The sequence below is a fragment of the Xyrauchen texanus genome, chromosome 41, assembly GCF_025860055.1.
Source record: "Xyrauchen texanus isolate HMW12.3.18 chromosome 41, RBS_HiC_50CHRs, whole genome shotgun sequence".
In the NCBI taxonomy this organism is placed as follows: domain Eukaryota; kingdom Metazoa; phylum Chordata; class Actinopteri; order Cypriniformes; family Catostomidae; genus Xyrauchen; species Xyrauchen texanus.
This window is the reverse complement of record NC_068316.1, coordinates 7,492,180-7,513,325: the sequence shown is the minus strand read 5'-3', so window position 1 is coordinate 7,513,325 and position 21,146 is coordinate 7,492,180. Positions and strand designations below refer to the sequence as shown.

Genomic DNA, 21,146 nt, shown 5'->3' with positions numbered 1-21,146 from the left:
ATTTAACCTTCATTATTTTGACTTCCTCCTAATGATCTAACCAGCAGAACACAAAGTTTATTTCAACCATAGAGAGAAGATCCCCAACAGGAACTGTCCTTTGCTGAGAGCTTTTGGTGACCAACAATTCCACTCTTACAATGCATTCAGCAAATTACTACCAGCACTTTAAACAGGATTTCACACAAAACACTAAACGCCTGTGGCTTAACTAAGCCCCTTCTTTCTCTTCTCTCTGTCTCTTTTCTGCTTTGAGGCAAATGCACAGAGGCACAAACATCTTCTGTAGTGAACAATGTTTAATTTGATCCCACTATTTCTTCTGCGTGTGCAACAAGCTTAGGAGGTAAAACAGAGAGCTGTATCTAACATTATAAAAGACTCAAGAGTTCATGCACATAATTGAAACATCCTTTGCAATACATTGCCAAAACACCCCTCAGTGGATGTAAGAATGGCATTCAGATGTTTGCAAACAAATAAGATGCTGAAAATGCAATTCAGTGTTTATTATAATTACACAACCCCATGCACAGGCCCTGTTAACTCTACAACATTGGGAAATTCTGAAATCATATTCTTGAGAAAGTGCTGTATAATCTTTTTTTTAGTTAACTGACATACAAGAGGAAATCCACCCCAGCAATCTCTATAAAACGATTTAATCTGGCGTTCGTTTCCAAATTCGTATTCACTGATCATAAATTGTAATTTATCCCTCCTTACCAGAGGTGAGAAAAGTAAAAAGAACATTGTGACTGGTACAGCCTACTTGCTGCTCAAGCAGCAGCTGTTTTTATGCTAATTGCCATTCTCTTCTCCCTGTTAACACAAGTCATTACACTCTGCTAACATACTCTTCAAACAGACCAGCCTAATGCTACAATGTGCTAACACAACCCATGAACAGGTCCTGCTAACTCTACACCCTGCTAATACAACCCCTTAAACCCTGCTAGTGTAACGGGAGCCAGCTGGTAGATAGCTGTGCAGTGTGTAAACCTCACTCTCCTGACCTCAAGAGGTGCACAACCGACTGGTGATAGAGGCTGTAGCCTTTAGCCTCCTTGTTAGAGCACCCGCCTCCCACGCCGGTTCGCAGCGGGGCGACCAGGACCGGTTACACAAGCATACCCTATAAACAAACACACTGCTAAGAGTACTACTGAGAACATAGTGCTAGCAGCATGCTAAATACTTACAGTAGACCATAAATATGGTAGGACTAGCAGCTAATAACATCATCACAGATTATAAACCACATAGGGACTAATTCACGAATTTTAGCATGTGGTAGGCCCTGATAACTCTACAGTACATCCTGCTAGCACAACCCATAATACCCTGTGAGCATACCCTAAAAACGAATGCTGTGCTAGCACATCACATGAACAGACCTTCACTTACTTTTCAACGAACACAATATAAACAGACCACACTGGCAGATGCTACGAAGAACATTATGCTAGCGGCATGCTAAATCCTTACAGTAAACCATAAAAACAGTAGGACTAGCAGCTAACATCATCAACACAGCTTAGAACAAAGAAAGGGCAAATTCACGAAACAGTTGCACAAATTTAGCATGTGATTGGCCCTGGTAAATCTACATCCTGCTAGCAAACCCTATAAACTGACTCATGCTAATTTCATGCACAATGCAATGCTAAACACATGAACAGACCGTCACTTAAGCCCAAAGTATACAGTACTTTGATTTGATGTGAACGCTCAAGCGTCTGTGTACAGTCGAACACAAGCCTGTCAAAGTATACTTCCATTTGATGGTGCGTGCCTATACAGGAGTTTGGCGCGTATGCGCTACGATTGCTATGAGATGCTGGACAATTTCAATTCAGGAGTACATATCTACTGTTGCCCTCATCTCCTGTTATTTACTGCCAATTATGTCTTCTAATGCTTCTTTGTGACAACAATGGCTCAAATGTGAGTATTGCCACCTTGTAGATCCAATAATTCCAGGCGCAAGGGTAGTTTGTGCGTTTTAAGACGTACGGTTTGAAAAATCGGGCTGCATGCGTTCAGTCCTCGAGCACTCGGCTGATGACGAGATTTGCGTCATGCGTCCTGTACAGAAGTATTCTTTGGCCTTTACTCTTCAGCTAACACACTGCAAATAGACCCCACTGATAGATGCTCCTGAGAACATCATGCTAACAGTGGAAAATGTGTTACAGTAGACGACAAAACAAAATTACAGAATTAGGTACTTAAACAACAAAGAAAGCACATGCAAATAAACAACGCTATCAACCGGTGCAGTTCTTACTTAGCAAATTCCCTCAACACTGAACAATCTGAAATTCTAATTATGGATGAGAACATTATTAGTCTTCATTTCAGTATAAATGGTGATTAAAAACATTAACACCAGGAAAGACGAGAACAAGAGGGCATTTGTAAGCCCACCGAGAAGGCCATCTCTGAGTAATTGGATCAGGAATGGAGAAAGAGGTAAGACAGAGAGAGAGCGAGCTGAGTACTCAGATTCCTGGCGTTCTTGTGTTACCCGTGGCTGATTCCAGGAGAGATCGGGTTCAGGTTCATTCTTGGGCGTGAAAAAATTAGCCAATGCCCGTGTACAGATGAGGCATTGTGAAGAGACCAGCTGCTCAGCCATCTCCCTCTCTAGCTCTCTTTTCACTTTATCTGTCCCAAACCTCCTCTCTTCTCTTGTTCAGCTCTAACATCTAGACTTACACCCTTTGGCTCTAGTCTTGGCTTTCTGATTTCAAATTCAGATCTCCAGCTTGACAAAATGCAATGTCCCCACAAACATATTTGAACATTTAAGACGCACTTTAAAATGTATGAATATCTTAGCATTATTTACAAAATATTAAGCCCACTTTTTCAAGCAAATCATAAATAAATATATATATATATATAAATCAAATTCATCCATCCATCCATCCATCGTCAACCGCTTATCCTGTGTACAGGGTCGCGGGGGGCTGGAGCCTATCCCAGCTAACATTGGGCGAAAGGCGGGGGACACCCTGGACAGGTCGCCAGTCCATCGCAGATAAATCAAATTAAAAATCAAAATTTTAAACGATAGACATGTTGTTCAAAATTAAGTATTTGGAAACTTTTTGGTAATCAAATTTTGTGGAACATGTCCAGTTAATGTAATGAACTTCACCTTCATACATCCACTAAAAATCTTGTTTAAAGGAGGACGCTCGGTATACTGCAGCCTTCAAAGGACGCGTCCTACCTAGCACGCAGCCTTCGAAAGGAGACACAGCCGTCATTGTTGTGAGTTGCATTAAGAGTGACTCTAAAGACCATTTGAAATCCGATTTGAACTCAATGTTATGTCAACCCAATGGCCAACAGAATTATGACACATTAATCGAACTGTACTGCATCCCATAAAAGTAAATATGCCATCTACTCTGACTAAAGTCTGTTGACCAGTAGAGATGTCGTCTGCTTAATGATAATTCACATTTATGAGCTAATTTGTACACTAAATTCTCAAGTACCCGCAGCATTTAAGGCAGCATTTGACTCCTTTCATGAGAATTCACGTTAACAAGCCATTTTTAGGAACAAATTCTGCTCCTAAGATTAGAAACATTTCCTGTCAACAAATATAGGCTGGGACTGAACCTTAGCCAGGTGGAAGAGACCATGAGAATAAAAACAAGATAGAGAAGAGATTAAGGGTAGTATTTAAACACACACACAGGTCAACCTATCCGAGCCTTACTCGCAGTGCTTTGTGTAGCAAATTTTGAATGGAAAAAGAGGTACAACGAGAGAGAGAGAGGCAGGCTGTGCAGGCGGAAGAGGCTATTGCTCCTTGCATGGAATGCTAATGCTCCAGTCGGTGGGTGAGCGCCTATTTTGAGAGAAGACCTTGTGTGTAACAGCGTGAGTCACTCTCCTTACACGTACAGGCACAGTACAAAACACAAGGTCTGCAAACAACTTCAAACCACATTGCATTTACTGTATATATTATTGCTAATTCTGACTTATGCTATATGGTAATGAGTGTATACAGAGAATAAAGTATTTTCAGCTTTCATTTATGATTGTTGGAGAATGCGTGACCGGTATAATAATGTCACAATCTTGTCACATGACACGTTGGACATCAAAACAACTTGAAACAGCATCCGCAACACATTTTACTTCCATAATGTGACTTTTCAGAGAGAAACTGAATATTTAATGGTAAATAGTGTGGGACTTGATTTTATCGATCAAGATTTGATTGGACTGTAGATGTTAGCATTTTTTTCCCACATGCACGGCCTTGGTAATATTAGCAGAAAAAAGTTGTACGATTATGAAAACGTTTTTATAATAATAAAATATAGCAACAAATTTATCATGCACAAACCAGATCAGTGACATTTCTTAAAGGTAAAGTGTGTAATTTCTGTGCAAATAGTGGTACTAAACAGAATTGCAAAGGTAAATAATGCATTTATTTTTTTTAATCACGATTAATGCATTTACCGTTTATAAAGTATAAACTAGCATAAACACCAGACGGAACTTTACACTGACGCACGCACACACAACAGCCGTGTCAGTAATCAAATGATGGGGAAAGGACCTCTTAACGCTCTTTGTTGTTCAAAACAAGCCCAGGTGGGACCTGTGATAAAAATAAAGTACATTGCAAGTTGCAATTTAATTACCACAGATGCACGTTAAGTCTAAACTATCGCAAATATTCAGAACAAGCCATTGTTTACAAGCGCTTTTCATGTGGAGTTCAAAACGGTGCTTGATGCTGGACGCTCTGACACAAATCGTGAATGCAGCTTCACAATTGCAAAGTAAAATTTCAGCAATTAATCACGATTAATTATGAAAATTATGTGATTAATCGTGATTAATATCTGACAGCACTAATTATATTATATAGAGTGTATATTATATTTAGCCCACCATGGTACAAGCAAACAGTTAGAAGACCCTCTCAAAACACCACAAAGTCACACCCCAAACACATCATTGGTTGAGCTAATGTTGCGGCCGGTCAAGCCACTCTTAAAAAACTTTAGAAAACATTTGTTCACCAATTCCGTTTGGTGCAGAGCAAAAGTTACAGACTTTACTTTTGCAAAAGTGAATAAGGTCAGTTTTAATTTCATGTTGTCTTGGTCCAATCACCTCAAAGCTTTATTGTACATGTTTATCTAAATAATGTTATAGAACAAAGCCACCTGCCATCAATATACACACACTTACTCAAACCTCTCTCTGGTCCATGTAGATATGCAATAAAAATAGTTTCTCTTCCTAGAGTTCAAGAAACATTTATTTTAAAAGCTACACTCATCCCACCAGTTATCGTCTTCCAAGAGAAGTTGTACTCATATGTTCGGTTCCTCCCAAAATCTTCCTCTTTACACCCTCTTTCTCAAATGTTCTTCAGACTAATATAACATAAATTACAATTAGCACTTGTGGGCAACTATATTTGTGTAACTAAGCATGCTCCTAAGATTTTAATTTGTTAAATTATTTAAGTCCTTTTCTTAAATAATTAAGGAATTAATTCCTTCTCTGAAACATTATAGGCATTCCACTCCTCTTCCCTTTGACTGTTTTTCTAACCCCATAAACCCCTGTCTCATCCTGATTTGAGAAAATATTACTCTGGAATTTTAATTTCTAGCATGAGTGCAGCCACATGAATGTTCCACATTTTCCACTGCAGCCAATGTTATTGCATCAACTTTAACAGTGTGAAAAAACATGACAAATCTGCCAGAATCCATGTTACTATGTGTTTCCCTGAGGATATTTGGTGAAAACGAAACAATTGCTGATCTTTTGTTAGGAGACATCTGTAGGTGTGCTACCTGGCTGATACAGTTCTACGAGCAGCTGAAAATATAAATTTTTGTGTGTGTGTGTGTGTGTGTGTGTATGCGATTGCTAAGGTGTTCTGAGTGAGTTTTAGCATGTTGATATGCGATTGCGTGGCGTTCTTAGTGGTTTTGCGAGATTCTATGCAGTGGCTAAGGTGTTGTAAATGGTTCATGTTGCTATGCGATTGCTGAGGGCTGTTCTGAGTGGTTTTAGGGTGTTGCTATGCAAATGCTAAGTTCTGAGTGGTTTAACGTGTTGCTAAGTGCTTAGTTTTTCTGAGTGGTTTTAGCTTGTTAGTTGCTAAGATGTTGTGAGAGGTTTAAGCATGTTGCTAAGCGATTGCTAAGGCATTTTGAGTGGTTTTATGGTGTTGTTATATGATTACTAATGCATTCTGAGTGGTTTTAACGTGTTGCTATGCAAATGCAAAATTCTGAGTGATTTTAGCATGTTGCTATGTGAATGCTTAGGCATTTTTGAGTGGTTTTAACATGATGCTATGAAGTTGCCAGGGTGTTCTGGGTGTTTGCTATTGGCCTAACTCCCACCCACCTGAAAGTCTCCAAAAAGTCTGAAGGCTAAAACTTTTATAAAAGTATTTGCTAACGAAGTAAGAAAAATACACTAGCTTTCCCTTTAAATTACTTTTATAAATTTTTCTTACCTCATTAGTAAATAGATTTGTCTTGTTTTAAGCATAAACCTCATGCAATTTGTTTACGAGATTGAAATCAAGACCCAATAACTAATGCCATTTTGCTTCTTAAGTAAAAGTATCTTGTTTTAATGATGTTTAGATGGAAACAAGAATAAAATACTGAGTAAGAAAATTATTATCTGCTGTGTGGAGTAACCTGAGGTTTAGTGCCTTGATCTGGTGCCAGAGTTTGACCCTAAAACCTTTTGGTTACCAAAACAGGTCTTTCATCAAAGCACACCACCACTAGCAGAAAGAAATATGCCACACAACTTCATTTGGTCACAGTTTTGGTGCTAAAACAAGGCTGCAGTTGTAAACAAATCGTTTTTTATCGTTCAGTCCTTTGTATTTTACCTTTATCATCCCAGACAATCTCTCTCTCTCTCTGCCTAGAATAAGAACTGGAGAATGTTCCTGCTGTGAGGCCTAACTACTCTCCTACACACACACACACACGCACACACACACAAACAAACACACACACACACACACACACACACACACACACACACACACACACACACACACACACACACACAAACAAACAAACTCACTCTCACTCCAACATGCCACAGCCCAGCAATGTTCTCTATTGGACTCTGAATCTCTCTTTTTGGGGACTTTCCATTGACTTCTATTGTTTTATACCGAGCTAATTATATTTTCCTATACTCTTACCCCACCCCATCCCTAAACCTGACCCTCACACAAACGTTCATGCATTTTTTATATTTTTATTAACACATTATTTAATATGTTTATTAAGCTGTTTTCCTTGTGGGGACCATTGGCTGTTCATTTGGTAAAAAAGTACAAAAAAGAATGAAAGATAAAAAACATTTTAAAGATATTTAAAATGGAATGAAAAAAGACAGATCATGAGAGAGAAATGTATTTGTCCCCCTAACCCAGACTAAATATCTTGTGAGCTGTGTCCCCCTTATTATGCTCCCACAATCCCTGTCACTTACTGTTGTACGCACAGCGCTTCTGACCTACTTATAGCCAAACTCTCTTACAACTCAGGCTGACAGGAAAAGAGGTAGAGACAACGGTGGAAGTGTCGGCCCACGTGAAAGAGGATGCAGTGGCTTCTGAGAGCCGTAATATCTCGCTGCATGTCAACAAAACAACTGTGCCCGGCAACAGACCACCACCTCCCCAGCAACAGGCTAGTGATTGATTTGACAGATCAGCACAAGGGTTGTTTCCTCTAGACTACAAGTGTAGTGTGTGTGTGTGTGTGTGTGTGTGTGTGTGTGTGTGTGAGCATGTATTTATCACTTTGTGGGGACAAAATGTCCCCATAAGGATAGTAAAACCCGAAATATTTGACCTTGTAGGGACATCTTGTCGGTCCCTATGAGGAAAACAGCTTATAAATCATACTAAAATAATGTTTTTTGAAAATGTAAAACTGCAGAAAGTTTTTTGTGAGGGTTAGGTTTAGGGGTAGGGTTAGGGGATAGAAAATATAGTTTGTACAGTATAAAGACCATTAAGTCTATTGAAAGTCCCCATAAAACATGGAAACACAACATCTATCAACAATACAAATCTAGTTAACATCGTGCGACTCTGCGTACACATGCGTAGGCATTGTATTTTGGCCTCACTATCTCTAGCACATAATGTAAATTCATTTAAACTGATCTTAGTTCAGGAGACTCTGTGCTGTCAGTAAATGTTTAAAATTTCGACACACATAGTCATGCTACAAAACAACATGGCGCCAACCACATCAGAGTTTGTCTTTGGGAGAAACCCAACAAAACTACATCTTGTAAGAAACCAGATACGTTTTTTACATTTAAACATGTTTAAGTAAAAGATTAGAGTCACTATTTTCATCCGATATGCCACACTGCTAAACACAATGTTCACTAATGTGTACTTTAATAAATTTGTACCTTATAAATCCTATATTTAAGGTGCATTATCACTTGGGTCTCAGGAGGTTAAAAATAATTAGACAATGGCATTTATATTTAAAGTAATCTCAATTAAAAGTGTTTGGAAAAACTTAAAGACATATATTGTACATATACTGTACATTTCCATCAATTGTAGAGCAGTCTAGAAAACCAGGACCAAGATAACAAGTTAATTACTCTAATGGAGCGAGAGACAGAGCTGACATCTATTCTCCTATAAAGCAGAGTTTATATGTGACCGATATAACCAGGTTTACGTACCGTCATGATTCGGGTTCCCTAGAGTCCAGGGCTCATCCGAATCAAAGTGTGTGTCTCCTCCAATTCCCGGACCTGGAAAGTAGGCATGCGCAAGGAAACCCCCTTCTCCATCGAAGGGAGAGCTGTCGCCATGGAAACCCGAGGCGAAAATGATAGTAATGTCCACGTCTTTCTTGTTGCGCTCCAGGTCGCTATAGGGCACTGCTTCGAACCGCAGCGGTGTTACATTCTGCCACACATCGAATGCCCGGCGAATGGCGTTGTGCGTCTCCTCCGCGCCCACCTTAGGTGTGATGTTTTTTATGCTAGAAAGAGTGGATGACAGCTATTAGAATGTGGCATTAATTCATATCATGATCACATTATATTCAGTCTGAAATGTTTAGTGAAACTGTTGCCTGTTGCGTTATTCGAAACATTGTGATCTGCCTTGCTGTATACTACCTACATAGGCAGCTAACTACCAAGACAACATCCAAAATGGACTCTGTCCCAAATGGCACACTTTGATGTGGACTTGTGATCTCGTGGCCTTTATTTACGCATTCTAGCAAAGTCCACGAGACCGTATGTGTCCTATTTGACATTTTAGCTCTCAGACGTGTGCTCATGAACACCTCCTTTGCACCCTCGATGCGCCCTTTGGCTGAGCCAGCATTGGTGCGAGCTCCACATTGGTCTATTACCCTATAGTCTCTGCTGCTTATCCTCCATGGCCAAGTATAGATCTTGATGAGGCGATGTTAAGTGAAGATTTACTATACTATTCTTTGAGTGCCTAGAAAAGCGCTATATAAATGTAAATTGTTGTTTTTATTTCAATTATGTTTTTTTCTGATTGTCAATGACAGATATCTTGCTGTTCTTGTTATATTTTATCACTTTTTAATGTGATGTGTATATTTGGTTTAAAACACTATGTTTTACTAAGTTCACCAGAGATGGTCAATCACTCATATTCAGTTTCTACTGAAAAGTTTTTCTTGGGGGAGTTTTGCGTTCATAAAAGTAAGTAACTTAAAATGAAACCTTTGCTATCGTTGTTTGAAAGAGGATTTTGGCAGTATTATGGGTCTCTTAAATATTATCATGGACTTGCTGACTAGCGCCCCATGGATCTGAACTCGTTTACAACACAAAGGCTGGACTTGGAGGAAGACCGCAATGCCGTAGGGTTCCATTTGGGACAGGGCCATGGAACCTTATAAAGGGCCATTCACACCGAACACGTTTTTGTGTCCGTCTACACTCTTTCCATAGTTTTTCTATGTAAACATGCACTAAATTAACATCTTTGATTGTTGTGCCATATCCAGCAGTTTTTTTTGTGTGTCACACAGGAGCGCTGAGTAAAAAAAAGAAAAAAGAATTTCAACTTTTTAAAGAGCGTCTCACAACATCTATGCTCATTCAAGTTTTTTGTTTTTTGCTGAGGAACGCATTTGGTCTGAACAGACCCTAAGTGACTAATTTGGAATGCTCTAAATTGGCAGAAAGAAATTTTACACTTCACTATTCCAATAGAAATCCAATAGATTTTGGCATTAGCATGTTGCTAAGCTACCAACATGATAGGTACTCTAATAAGTATTTTGACATTAGCATGTTGCTAAGCTATCATGATACTCTAATATGCATAAAAATACATAGCACGTAGACTTTGGCAATTTTCAATTAGATTTGACTATTTTATTAATATTCAGTATTGAATACAGTCTAAGTATGCTGACTTGCAATTTGGACAAAATGAGACATCTTAATAAGGCAGCATAACATTGCTGCCTACCTTTTGGAACCGCTTTCATGATGGGCGCACACATCCCTGCTGAATAAACAAAACAGATTAAACCAGCCTGGTTTGCTGGTCTAAGCTCTGCTAGCCTGTGTTGGCTGGGGCGTTTTTGTGGGTTTAGTGGCATTTGGGGCCTGACAGCTGGTCTGGCTAGGAGACCAGCTGGAAAAAAGACACAAGCTGAACATCAGCATAGCTTGGAGACCAGCTAGTCTAGCCCATTTTAAACCAGCTAAAACCAGTAAACCATCTTTGACTGGTTTAAAAGTTTTTTCAGTAGGGATTTGACACTTACAAATCTTGTCTAGGTATGTTGCTCACGAGGTTTTGGAACAGAGCTAATGGAAATTACTAAAACACAAACAAAGTGAAAGAAAAAGACAAAGAGAGTAAATTAGGGAAAATTTGCTGTTTCTCCTCTTCCTGTGCTGGAGGTGCTACAGGTGTTGAAACAGTATTTCCTGTGGAAGGGATTTATTTTCTTACTGAGGATTGTCAACAGTTCACTACTCTACAAGAGCCGCCTGATGTGGGCAATTTTCAAACCCCATAACTTTTTATAAATGTGTAGGACATATATGAAATTAGATTTTTGTTATCACTCCCCATTTAGCAAACTGGCTTTTTCTTTTGCCTCTGGTGTCTTTTGGAGTGAATTTGTCAAATTAAAGGGATAGTTCACACACAAATATAAGAAGAAAGAAAGACATATTCTGACCTGTCTCCCATTGGTCAAATAAACTATTAATCTCACCCCAAACTCACACTATTGGTTGAGCCAATGTTGCTGTGTTGGGCTGGTTCATACGGTGGCCCAGTAGCGCACAACACAACGAAATTCAAAAAGCAAACATAAGTTCACAACACAACGGAAACAAGCCACAACACAACGGAAACAAGCCACAACACAACGAAATAGCCACAACACAACAAAATAGCCACAACACAACGGAATAGCCACAACACAACGGAATAGCCACAACACAACGGAAATGATCCCGACCACTAGGGGGCAGCGTCGGCACTAAATGACAAAATTTTGACTGTCTGATCAGCCTCACGTTCTGTTCCTGTCAATCATACACAAGGTGTCAACCAATTATGAGGGAGGGGCCGAGCCATCACACACTCACACACACACACACACACACACACACACACACACAGCGTCAAACTCGGAGGAGAGGAGAGGAAAAACACATGTGAAAACAAAGCAAAAGCAGGAAAATGAGTCAGAAGCACAGCAGCATTTGGAACCACTTTAATGATGTGGACAACGTTAAAGCACAGTGTAGAATTTGCCAAAAAAAAATATCGCATAAAGCCGGTTCTACGCACAACCTACACCGGCATATGTGAACTGTGCACCCAACTGTGAAGCTAGCGGAGCTTCGAGAAACAGCTTTTTCTTTAATATGGGTTCTATTATGTTCAGATTGTATTTGTTTTGAATGTTGTTTCTATACATTAAAAAGTTCTAATGCAAATGCTTAATAGTATTATTTTTTCATAACAAATCAATGCATTTTTAAAGAAATTGTGAGACATTGCGAGTATGAGTTCATTTAATAATTGAATTAGAATTGTTTTCACACCTATCATAGAGAAAATATTTTTTTTTTTAAAGAGCCGTTTGTGAGCCAAAAGAGCCGTCTCTTTTCAGTGAGCTGAGTCAAACGAGCCGACTCACGAAAAAGAGCCGGATTGCCCATCACTAATCCAGACCGCCAGCGATAACGCATGGGAGATTGAGAGCAATTTACCGTTTCCGGAGACCACCTGTCCCCCTAGTGTTCGGGAGCATTTCCGTTGTGTTGTGGCTATTCCGTTGTGTTGTGGCTATTCCGTTGTGTTGTGGCTATTTCGTTGTGTTGTGGCTTGTTTCCATTGTGTTGTGAACTTATGTTTGCTTTTTGAATTTCGTTGTGTTGTGCACTATTGGGCCACCGTAGGTTCAGTTGCTCTAACAAAAATAACAAGGTTTTGATAGCGCCACAGAGCCACAGTGATTACACAGAACCACCATATGAATGGCTTATTTGTTGTTGTCCTGGAATATTAAGATGGGATAGGAGAAAGTATTTTAACATTGAAAGAAATTACACACATCACATATTGGAAACATTTACTTGAATCAGTTTCCATAATGATACCATTGCTTATAATTTACCAGGACCATGGGTACATTATACAACATTGTGCTAGTGTCTAAAGTTGCAAAGTCTCTCCATCAACTAAGTAGCAGTAGTTTTCTCAAATGTGTGAGGAGGAATTTTAACTGTATTAAAGCTGTGCCTCTAAAAATATTTACAAGACATAATATCTCATTGAAACCTAAGCTCTCCATCACTCTCTCCCTCCAGGTGGTGTAGGATGAGGTTTGGATATCATACGCAGACAGTTGTTCCGTCTATGAGTGCAAACTATTAGATCAACATCTGGCTTGCAATCTTCATGTGTTTTTCCTGTCATTCTCAACTGTAGTTTCCAGAAATCCTAATCCTGTCTGAACTTCACAACCCCTCAGATCTTTCTTTTCCTCTCAGGCTTTAGTTTTTCAGCTCAGCTGGCATGAAGGCTGCTTGTTAGCATGATATGGAGTGTGAGGTGCCTTACAAGCTTTCCCAAACCTTCCTACGGTGCTTCTCATCTGTAAGATACCGACTGATTCTGTAGATGTTAAAAAATCACAGAGAAAATTATGTACAAATTTGCATCAAGTCTGGATGCCATGAAGCTCTTGGTTGGCAGGGTAAGATATTCAATACCTGAATATATTATAAGTAGCACGACTAGGCTTATGCTGTAATAGAATATAATCTTTATTTTTTGCCACACGAACAGAGGCAGTGGAAAGTGAAGTAATTTGCTCAAGGGCACAATAGTTACAATTCATGGATCATCCCTTGTGGCGTTTGAACCTGCAACCTCTGCGATACAGTCAAAATAGTATCATGGTAACTCAAAAAATTTAGTCTATACGAGATGGCGTAATTGTAAGATATCGTACGACATGGCCTGTACAAAAAGGTATGACTTTTATTCCCATAGAGGCCATCCAATCAACAAGCATAATTTCCAATCGATGCAATATAGGCATCAAAGTTTAGCTAGCTTTGGTTACTTATGCAATACTAATGACTGATGTATATCAATAACCTTTAATACGCTTCCTTTGTCTCATTCCAAACCGCCATGATTTCTTTCTTCCATGGTACACAAAAGATAATCTCCTATTTCAATGATTGGGTAAGGAGTTCAACTTTATGTTTAGGTTTGGGTTTGGGTTAGGGGTTAAACTTAGGAAAAATGTTAATAACATTGTTTGTTGGTGTGTTTATTTTTCCAAAGTGACTATCTGCACAAGGTGTAAATAGCACCTGCCACACAGTGTGGCTATTTGCACTCCAGTCTGGTGGAAACAAAGAAATGATGTTGCTATAATGGCATAGTGTGTTAAGACATTGTGGATGTGCTTTAATTTATCTATGTGGATTCGATTCCACCTTTTGTCCCAATTTTCTCCATCCTGTGTCCTGTTTCTACTCTTAATATTTCCGTTAATACTACTTATAAAGTTTGATATAAAGGTTGATTTCCTCAAAGTGATTTGGTCATGGTTAAGGATGGTGAGTTGAGAGAAAGGTTTGATCAGGGTACAATTAACCAAGCTTTTACTATAGTAATATTGTAGTAACCATGTTTTTGGCGAAAGACTTAAGTTTTAATGCAATTAACCATAGTGTTACTAGAGCAATATGGTTTTAATATAGTAACCACGTTTAATCTGCGATGGACTGGCGACCTGTCCAGGGTGTCCCCCGCCTTTCGCCCAATGTTAGCTGGGATAGGCTCCAGCCCCCCGCGACCCTGTACACAGGATAAGCGGTTGACGATGGATGGATGGATGGAACCACGTTTAATTTCATGTTTAATACCATGGTGACACTTTGGTTACTGTAGTAAAACCATGGTTAATTTTTGTGAGGAAAGGTTAGCGTCGGGTTTAGGGGTAAGGGTTGGTGTGGGTGTCTAAGGGACTTTAAATAAACACAATAAATATGTTGCAGTGATGCCACTATACTGTATGTTGGTATTTAATTAGGGGTGCAAATAGTATCTGACACTATTTGGATGAAGCACCAAGATCTGAATGTTGTAAATCCATAGGTTTTTGGTGCTCACAGGCTAGCGACAATAGGTCCTGTCGCATGTGTGGACCTATTGTCGCTAGCTTGGTTTCTATTTCTACTGCGCTGTGCTGGTTAGCTTTGCCCACAGTGAAATCTCATTGGTCCAAAATCCCGCTCCTCATAACTGTAAATTAAACACCAAATATCTTCAAATTGGCTGTGATTTTGTCATGTTGCACATCAGTTTCACATTTATTGTGAACACACCAATTGAAATCACTGGAAAGATGATAACATTGGGAAGTGTAGAACAATTTCTTCTGGCACAGGAAAGCCCAGACTGCCTTCTCCAAAAACAAGAGGCCAAAATAGTGTCCATTAAAATGGCCGTTCAAAAATCATGCCATTATCTCTAGCTTCTAAACACAAGAGCTCTCCAGGTTCTGCCCTCTAGACTTTGAATACACAACACATCGCTTTGTTCTTTCATGTCCTTAACTGGCGTTGTTGAAACCATGTCAGTTATGTGAATGAATGTGAGAGTGTTTCAATGGGAATGAGAACACAGACTGCTTTGAGACCTGGTTAATTACCAGCACTCAACAGCCCAGAATAACACACATATACACACACACACAGACATACACTGCCTGGCCAAAGAAAAGTCACTGTTTGTATTTAAATAAGAAGATCCTTAAGAGCCTATGATTGGATCATTAATGCAGTGATTAATATGTTTCAGCTAGCAACAATTCTTTTAACCCTAACTGATGCAGTGTGTAGCTTCTCATTTCATATACAACCATATCAGAAGACATTTTCCGTGGTTGTGGAAAAGATGTTACTGTATTTAAGAAGGGGCAAATTATTGGCCTGCATCAAGCAAAGGAAACAACTAAGGAGATTGCTGAAATCACTGGAATTGGGTCAAGAACAACGCATTAACAAAACCTGGAAGGATAGTTGTCAGCTTCGCGGAAGAAATGTGGCCGGAAAAAATCTTGAATGATCGTGATCGATAATCACTTAAACGCTTGGTGAAGTCACATCCTAAACAATCGGCAGCTATGTTTAATAGTGAAAGTAAGAGCATTTCCACACACACAAAGCAACGAGAACTTGCAGGATTGGGACTAAACAGCTGTGTGGCCACAAGAAAGCCACTTGTTAGTGAGGCTAATTGGAAAAAACTTCTTCAATTTGCTAGGAAGCATAAAGATTGGACTGTGGAGCAATGGAAAAATGTCATGTGGTCTGATGAGTCCATCGCTTTGGAATTACCCTATCCCAAAGTGATGGGCGTGTCAGGGTAAGAAGGGAAGCGCATGAAGCGATGCAACCGCCATGCATAGGGCCCACTGTTCAAGCCTCCGGAGGCAGGGTTATAATCAGGGGTTGCTTCAACTGGTCAGGTTTAGGCTCAGCTCAAGAAGTGAGCTGGCTACTTGAATGTACTATATGACCAGGTTATCCCATCAATGGATCTTGGCCAAAAATGTATGCAACAGAAATAAATATTGTTATGTTGCATAAGGTTGTCGAAACAATGCCACAAAGAATGTGCGCCATAATCAAAGCTAAAGGCGGTCCAATTAACTATTAGAGTATGCAACTTTTGTTTTGGTCAGGCAGTGTACATACAGCAATGCTATTTGTGGTTGTTATAGTATAGTAGTATAGTAGAGATAAGCTTTGATATGGTATGATCCAGAGTTTGCGGAAAATGAAGGATGGTACAGTCTGGATCAAGACAGAGAGCAGGCAGTGCTGGGGGGAACATCTGCCTACCCATCTGCTCTGCCTGACTACACACACACACACACACACACACACATACACACACACATAGGAACTCCTGCCTAAAGCCATCAAGCTACATTCCATTACATAATCATAATCTCTCTCTTTCTCTGTTGGTTTCTCTGTCTCCTATTTCTCAGTAGGCAAAAATGTTTAACTTACTGTTTATCAAAGGATGCTGGTATGCTATTTTGAGGATAGGGTCTGGATCCTTAAAGGCAAAGTGTGTAATTTTTTATGTTAAAATACTGCACTTATTACTTTCCCAGATTCATTTGCAGAGTTATAAGTGAGTCATTCATACCATAATGTCTTAGAAAAGTGTAACACTGTGGCTCTGTGGTGCTATCAAATTATTGCTGTTTGTTTGAGCATCTTGACCAGGCTGACACAGCAACACTAGTTAAACCAACAGCTTGAGTTTGGGGGCGGAGCTGTTTGTTTGCTGACCAATGGACAACTGTGAGTGTTCAGGAAAACTGTTTGAAAACAAAGAACACCAGTGGCTCAGAAATTACACTATTCACTATTAAAGGAATATTCCATACATTCCACAATTGTTAAACAAAATTAAAGCTCTATCGACAGCATCTTATCACCATGAATAATTGAACCTCCCTAACATGTTAATCAACCAAAACATGTTTATGGTTTTTAAACATGTTTAAAAGCAGAAACGTTAAGCTCTTATTTTTTAAAACAACTTACTGTACATACTTTCTTCTTTAAAGAAACAAGAGTGTGCTGTAAATCATTTAAATCATCCTACTGAGTTGGGTTCTGGTTATGCGTATCAAGTACGTATGCCGTAAATGTGCCATTTTTGGTATACTATGGGACCTTTTCTATTAAAATCCTGTACCCAAACCAGGCCACACTACTCCCAGGCAGATTATATTGAGGCAAATGTAATGTAGTTATATTTACATATAGCATAATAAACCAAAGGCTGCAGGATTATCAATGAAATATTGTGTTTAGGATAGAGAGAATCATGTTAGTACAATACATACTGTAGGACAGAAATCACAATGTTGTCGATTGATTCTACTTTAACAAGAATGACAATTCATATTTCAATGTCATGTAGGTCAACAAGACAAAACATAGTAAATTGTCTATACAGTATATTCACATTTAATATACAACTCTCTGGAATGCCTCATTCTGATTATTAAATTGCAGCATTCTACAGTCAAATAGTTTGTGTATAATGACCGCTTGTCCCAAGCAGCTGATTTCCTACAAAGCTGTGGTAGTTTCATGTCTCTTGTATCCAAGGATGAAACCACAAATTCGGAAATGGGATGACAAAAATGTAATAATGTAAGCATTAACCATTGAAAAACCCATATAGCTATCCACTGCTAGCCAAAAGTTTGGAATAATGTAGATTTTGCTTTTTCGGAAGGAAAGTGGTAGTTTATTTCACCAAAGTGGCATTCAACTGATCACAAAGTATAGTCAGGACATTACTGATGTAAAAAACAACACCATCATTTTTTGATCAAATCTAGACAGGTCCCATATCCAGCAGCCATCACTCCAATACCTTATCCTCGAGTAATCATGATACTAGAAAAATCACTTACCATTATATCAAACACTGCTGAAATCTATTTTGATCGTTAAATGAAACTTAACATCGTCTTAGTGTTTGTTTTTGAGTTGCCACGGTATGCAATAGACATGTCTTAAGGTCAATATTAGGTAAAAAATTTCAAAACATTATACCGCTTTCTCTAGAAACTCATCAGTCAATCATTGTTTTGAGGAATGAAGGCTATACAATGCTTGAAATTGCCAAAAACCAGACAATTTCATACAAAGTTGTACTCTACAGTCTTCAAAGACAAAGGACAACTGGCTCTAACAAGGACAGAAAGAGATGTGGAAGGTCAGATGTGCAACTAAACAAGAGGAGAAGTACATCAGAGTCTCTAGTTTGAGAAATAGACACCTCACATGTCCTCAGCTGACAGCTTCATTGAATTCTACCTGCTAAACACCAGTTTCATGTACAACAGTAAAGAGAACACTCAGGGGTGCAGGACTTATGGGAAGAATTGCAAAGAAAAAGCCACTTTTGAAACAGAAAAACAAAAAGTAAAGGTTAGTCTTTCTCACTGATAATGTCACTAAAACTTATTGGTATGACTGTAATACCAATGCATACCAATAAAGCTTTGGTGACATTATCACTGAGAGACAGGGAGAGAGAGAGAGAGAAGGGGCTGGGGGGGTGGACATAAATATATAATAATAGTAATAATAAATAAAATATGTATATTTATTTTATTAATGTATTATAACATGTATGTATGTATGTATGTATGTGTGTATATATATATATATATATATATATATATATATATATATATATATATATATATATATATATATATATATATATATATATATAATATTTATTTATTTGATTAATAAATCTATCATTAAATATATTTATACTGACCGTAATTACATATATATATATATTGAATCTGATTGGACGAGAGACATTCCATGAGCACTGTGCATACTATATATATATACAGTACAGTATATATATATTAAAATAGACATAGAGGCCAGTTGGGAATGGCCAGCTGGCAGAGAGAGAGAGATGAGAAATGCATGATTTAGGAAGAATGAAGGGAGTTGGCAGGTGGACAGTGAGGTGAGATAGAGGAATTTGACAGCCTGATTATCTAAGCACTGCTGCTGGTTAAATACATCTGCTGTCTGGATACGTACACCAACTCTGAATAACAAAGGCAGTTACCCTCAGACACATACTTGGATATGTTTCATAAAACATTCATGTTGTCAAAATTCAACATTTTCAGTAGCTGATAACAGTGAATTTTAATATGCTAATAAACATAGTCATGCTGAGTAAGCTATTTAAAAAAGACATATTATTAAACACAAAAGAAGTGTAATGGTTTATGACCTACCTGTATGTGATATGTTTATGTTGCCATTTCTGCCCTGTGAGGGCGTAACGCCTTTTTCGTACACTAAGTTTTGAGGCACCTCCGAACTGGTCTGGCACCCCACACCGTGGCTTCTTCATCCAGCTGGGAGAGAAAAAGGAATAGATTCATTAATATTGCACGGCACCACATTCATGACATTCAGCACATCCTGTCTGGGCTTCTACACAACACTAAAATGCTCCTAGATCATGAGTAACATCTCAAATTCCATGAGGTTTCCAAAATGTAACATTAAATAACATGTCAACCTCAGGAAATATTTATTCTTGTGTTATAATATACTATACTTAATTAATATTTACCTTTTCAAGTAACAAATTATGAATCTCCATTCATTTAATGAAGAATTTTTACAAGCTGCAGCTGAAGTAACATTTCTGATACACTAATAAAACTATTAGTTTTGTACATCTAATTTTGTGAACATCTAAGCTTTATTTACCAAACAACATAGTACTGTGGTGGTACCGCGTGGTGCATATTCACCATGGTACTGTGTGATTACCATATTTAAATACCATGATATTACCATGGCACATTTTTGTACGGGTAATATCAGTCTCACTCTGACCTGATTTCTTGCTGAGAGCATCTTCAACTATAGTTTACACAGAGAAAGAAAAAGAGAGAGATAAAGAAAGAGCGGGGCAGAAAGAGAGAGAGAAGGTGTTTAAAGCAAAGAATAAATCACAAGAGAAGAATCAGCCTCACCTTAAGGTGTTATCACTATGAAGAAGCAAAAAGGAAACAAGAGCACATAAGAGTCATGATGCCACAATTATTTTAGTGTCCAAACATGCTGATGTGCTGTACATAATACATCATATTCAACATACAGGAAATATGACGTTTTTTGTGTACATGAATATTTGTTTTTTTTGTGCTGTCATCATATCTAAAGTAATCCCATCAATAACCCTGCTTAAATGGTCAGCTAAGACCAGACAAAATGTACTATAGTCACTAGTTAGTGCTAGTTTGACGCTGGTCTACAACATTTTAAACAACAAAAATCTTAAAGGAATAGTTCAGCTAAAAATAATAATTCTCACTCACCCTCATCCCAGATATTAGAAGAATATCTCAGCTCTGTAGGTCCATACAAAGCAAACCAACAGAGTCCAAAGCTTTTATGCTGCCTTTATGTGCTTTTTTGAGCTTCAAAGTAATCCATACAATGCCAGTGTATAATCCATGTCTTTAGAAGCGATTTGATAAGTGTGGGTGAGAAACAGATACATTTTTAAGTGCATATTTACTATAAATTCCCCTCCCTGCCCAGTAGATGGCGATATGCACAAAGAATGTGAAGAACTCTTAGGAGAGAAGAGTGCTTAGGAGGGCTATTTGAAAGTGGAGATTTGTAGACTTAAATATTGATCTGTTTCTCACACACACCTATCATATAGCTTCTGAAGACATGTATTTAATCACTGGAATTGTATGGATTACTTTTATGCAGCCTTTATATGTTTTGGAATTGATTTGCATTGTACAGACCTACAGAGTTGAGATATTCTTCTAAAAATCTTTGTTTGTGTTCAGGATACCAAAGTCATACACATCTGGGATGGCATGAGGGTGAGTAAATAATAAGATCATTTTAGGGTGAACTATCTCTTTAAATACCACTATCTCAACCTTCTGGCCCAGACCCTGTGA

At 38.4% G+C, this 21,146-nt stretch overlaps 1 protein-coding gene across 2 annotated transcripts in view; it reads right to left on the bottom strand.

Annotated features, from left to right (window-relative positions):
* LOC127634447 (matrix metalloproteinase-16-like) overlaps window positions 1-21,146 on the bottom strand; it is a 72,636-nt gene that overhangs the window by 31,984 nt on the left and 19,506 nt on the right. The window contains exons 3-5 of one of the 2 annotated variants that reach the window (XM_052114020.1): window positions 20,196-20,210; window positions 19,443-19,565; window positions 8,761-9,065 (exon numbers count right to left, since the gene is read on the bottom strand). In XM_052114020.1, the coding sequence (XP_051969980.1) occupies window positions 8,761-9,065; window positions 19,443-19,565; window positions 20,196-20,210 (443 nt within the window). The remainder of the gene's footprint in view (window positions 1-8,760; window positions 9,066-19,442; window positions 19,566-20,195; window positions 20,211-21,146) is intronic. The other variant, XM_052114021.1, reaches the window with a different exon arrangement.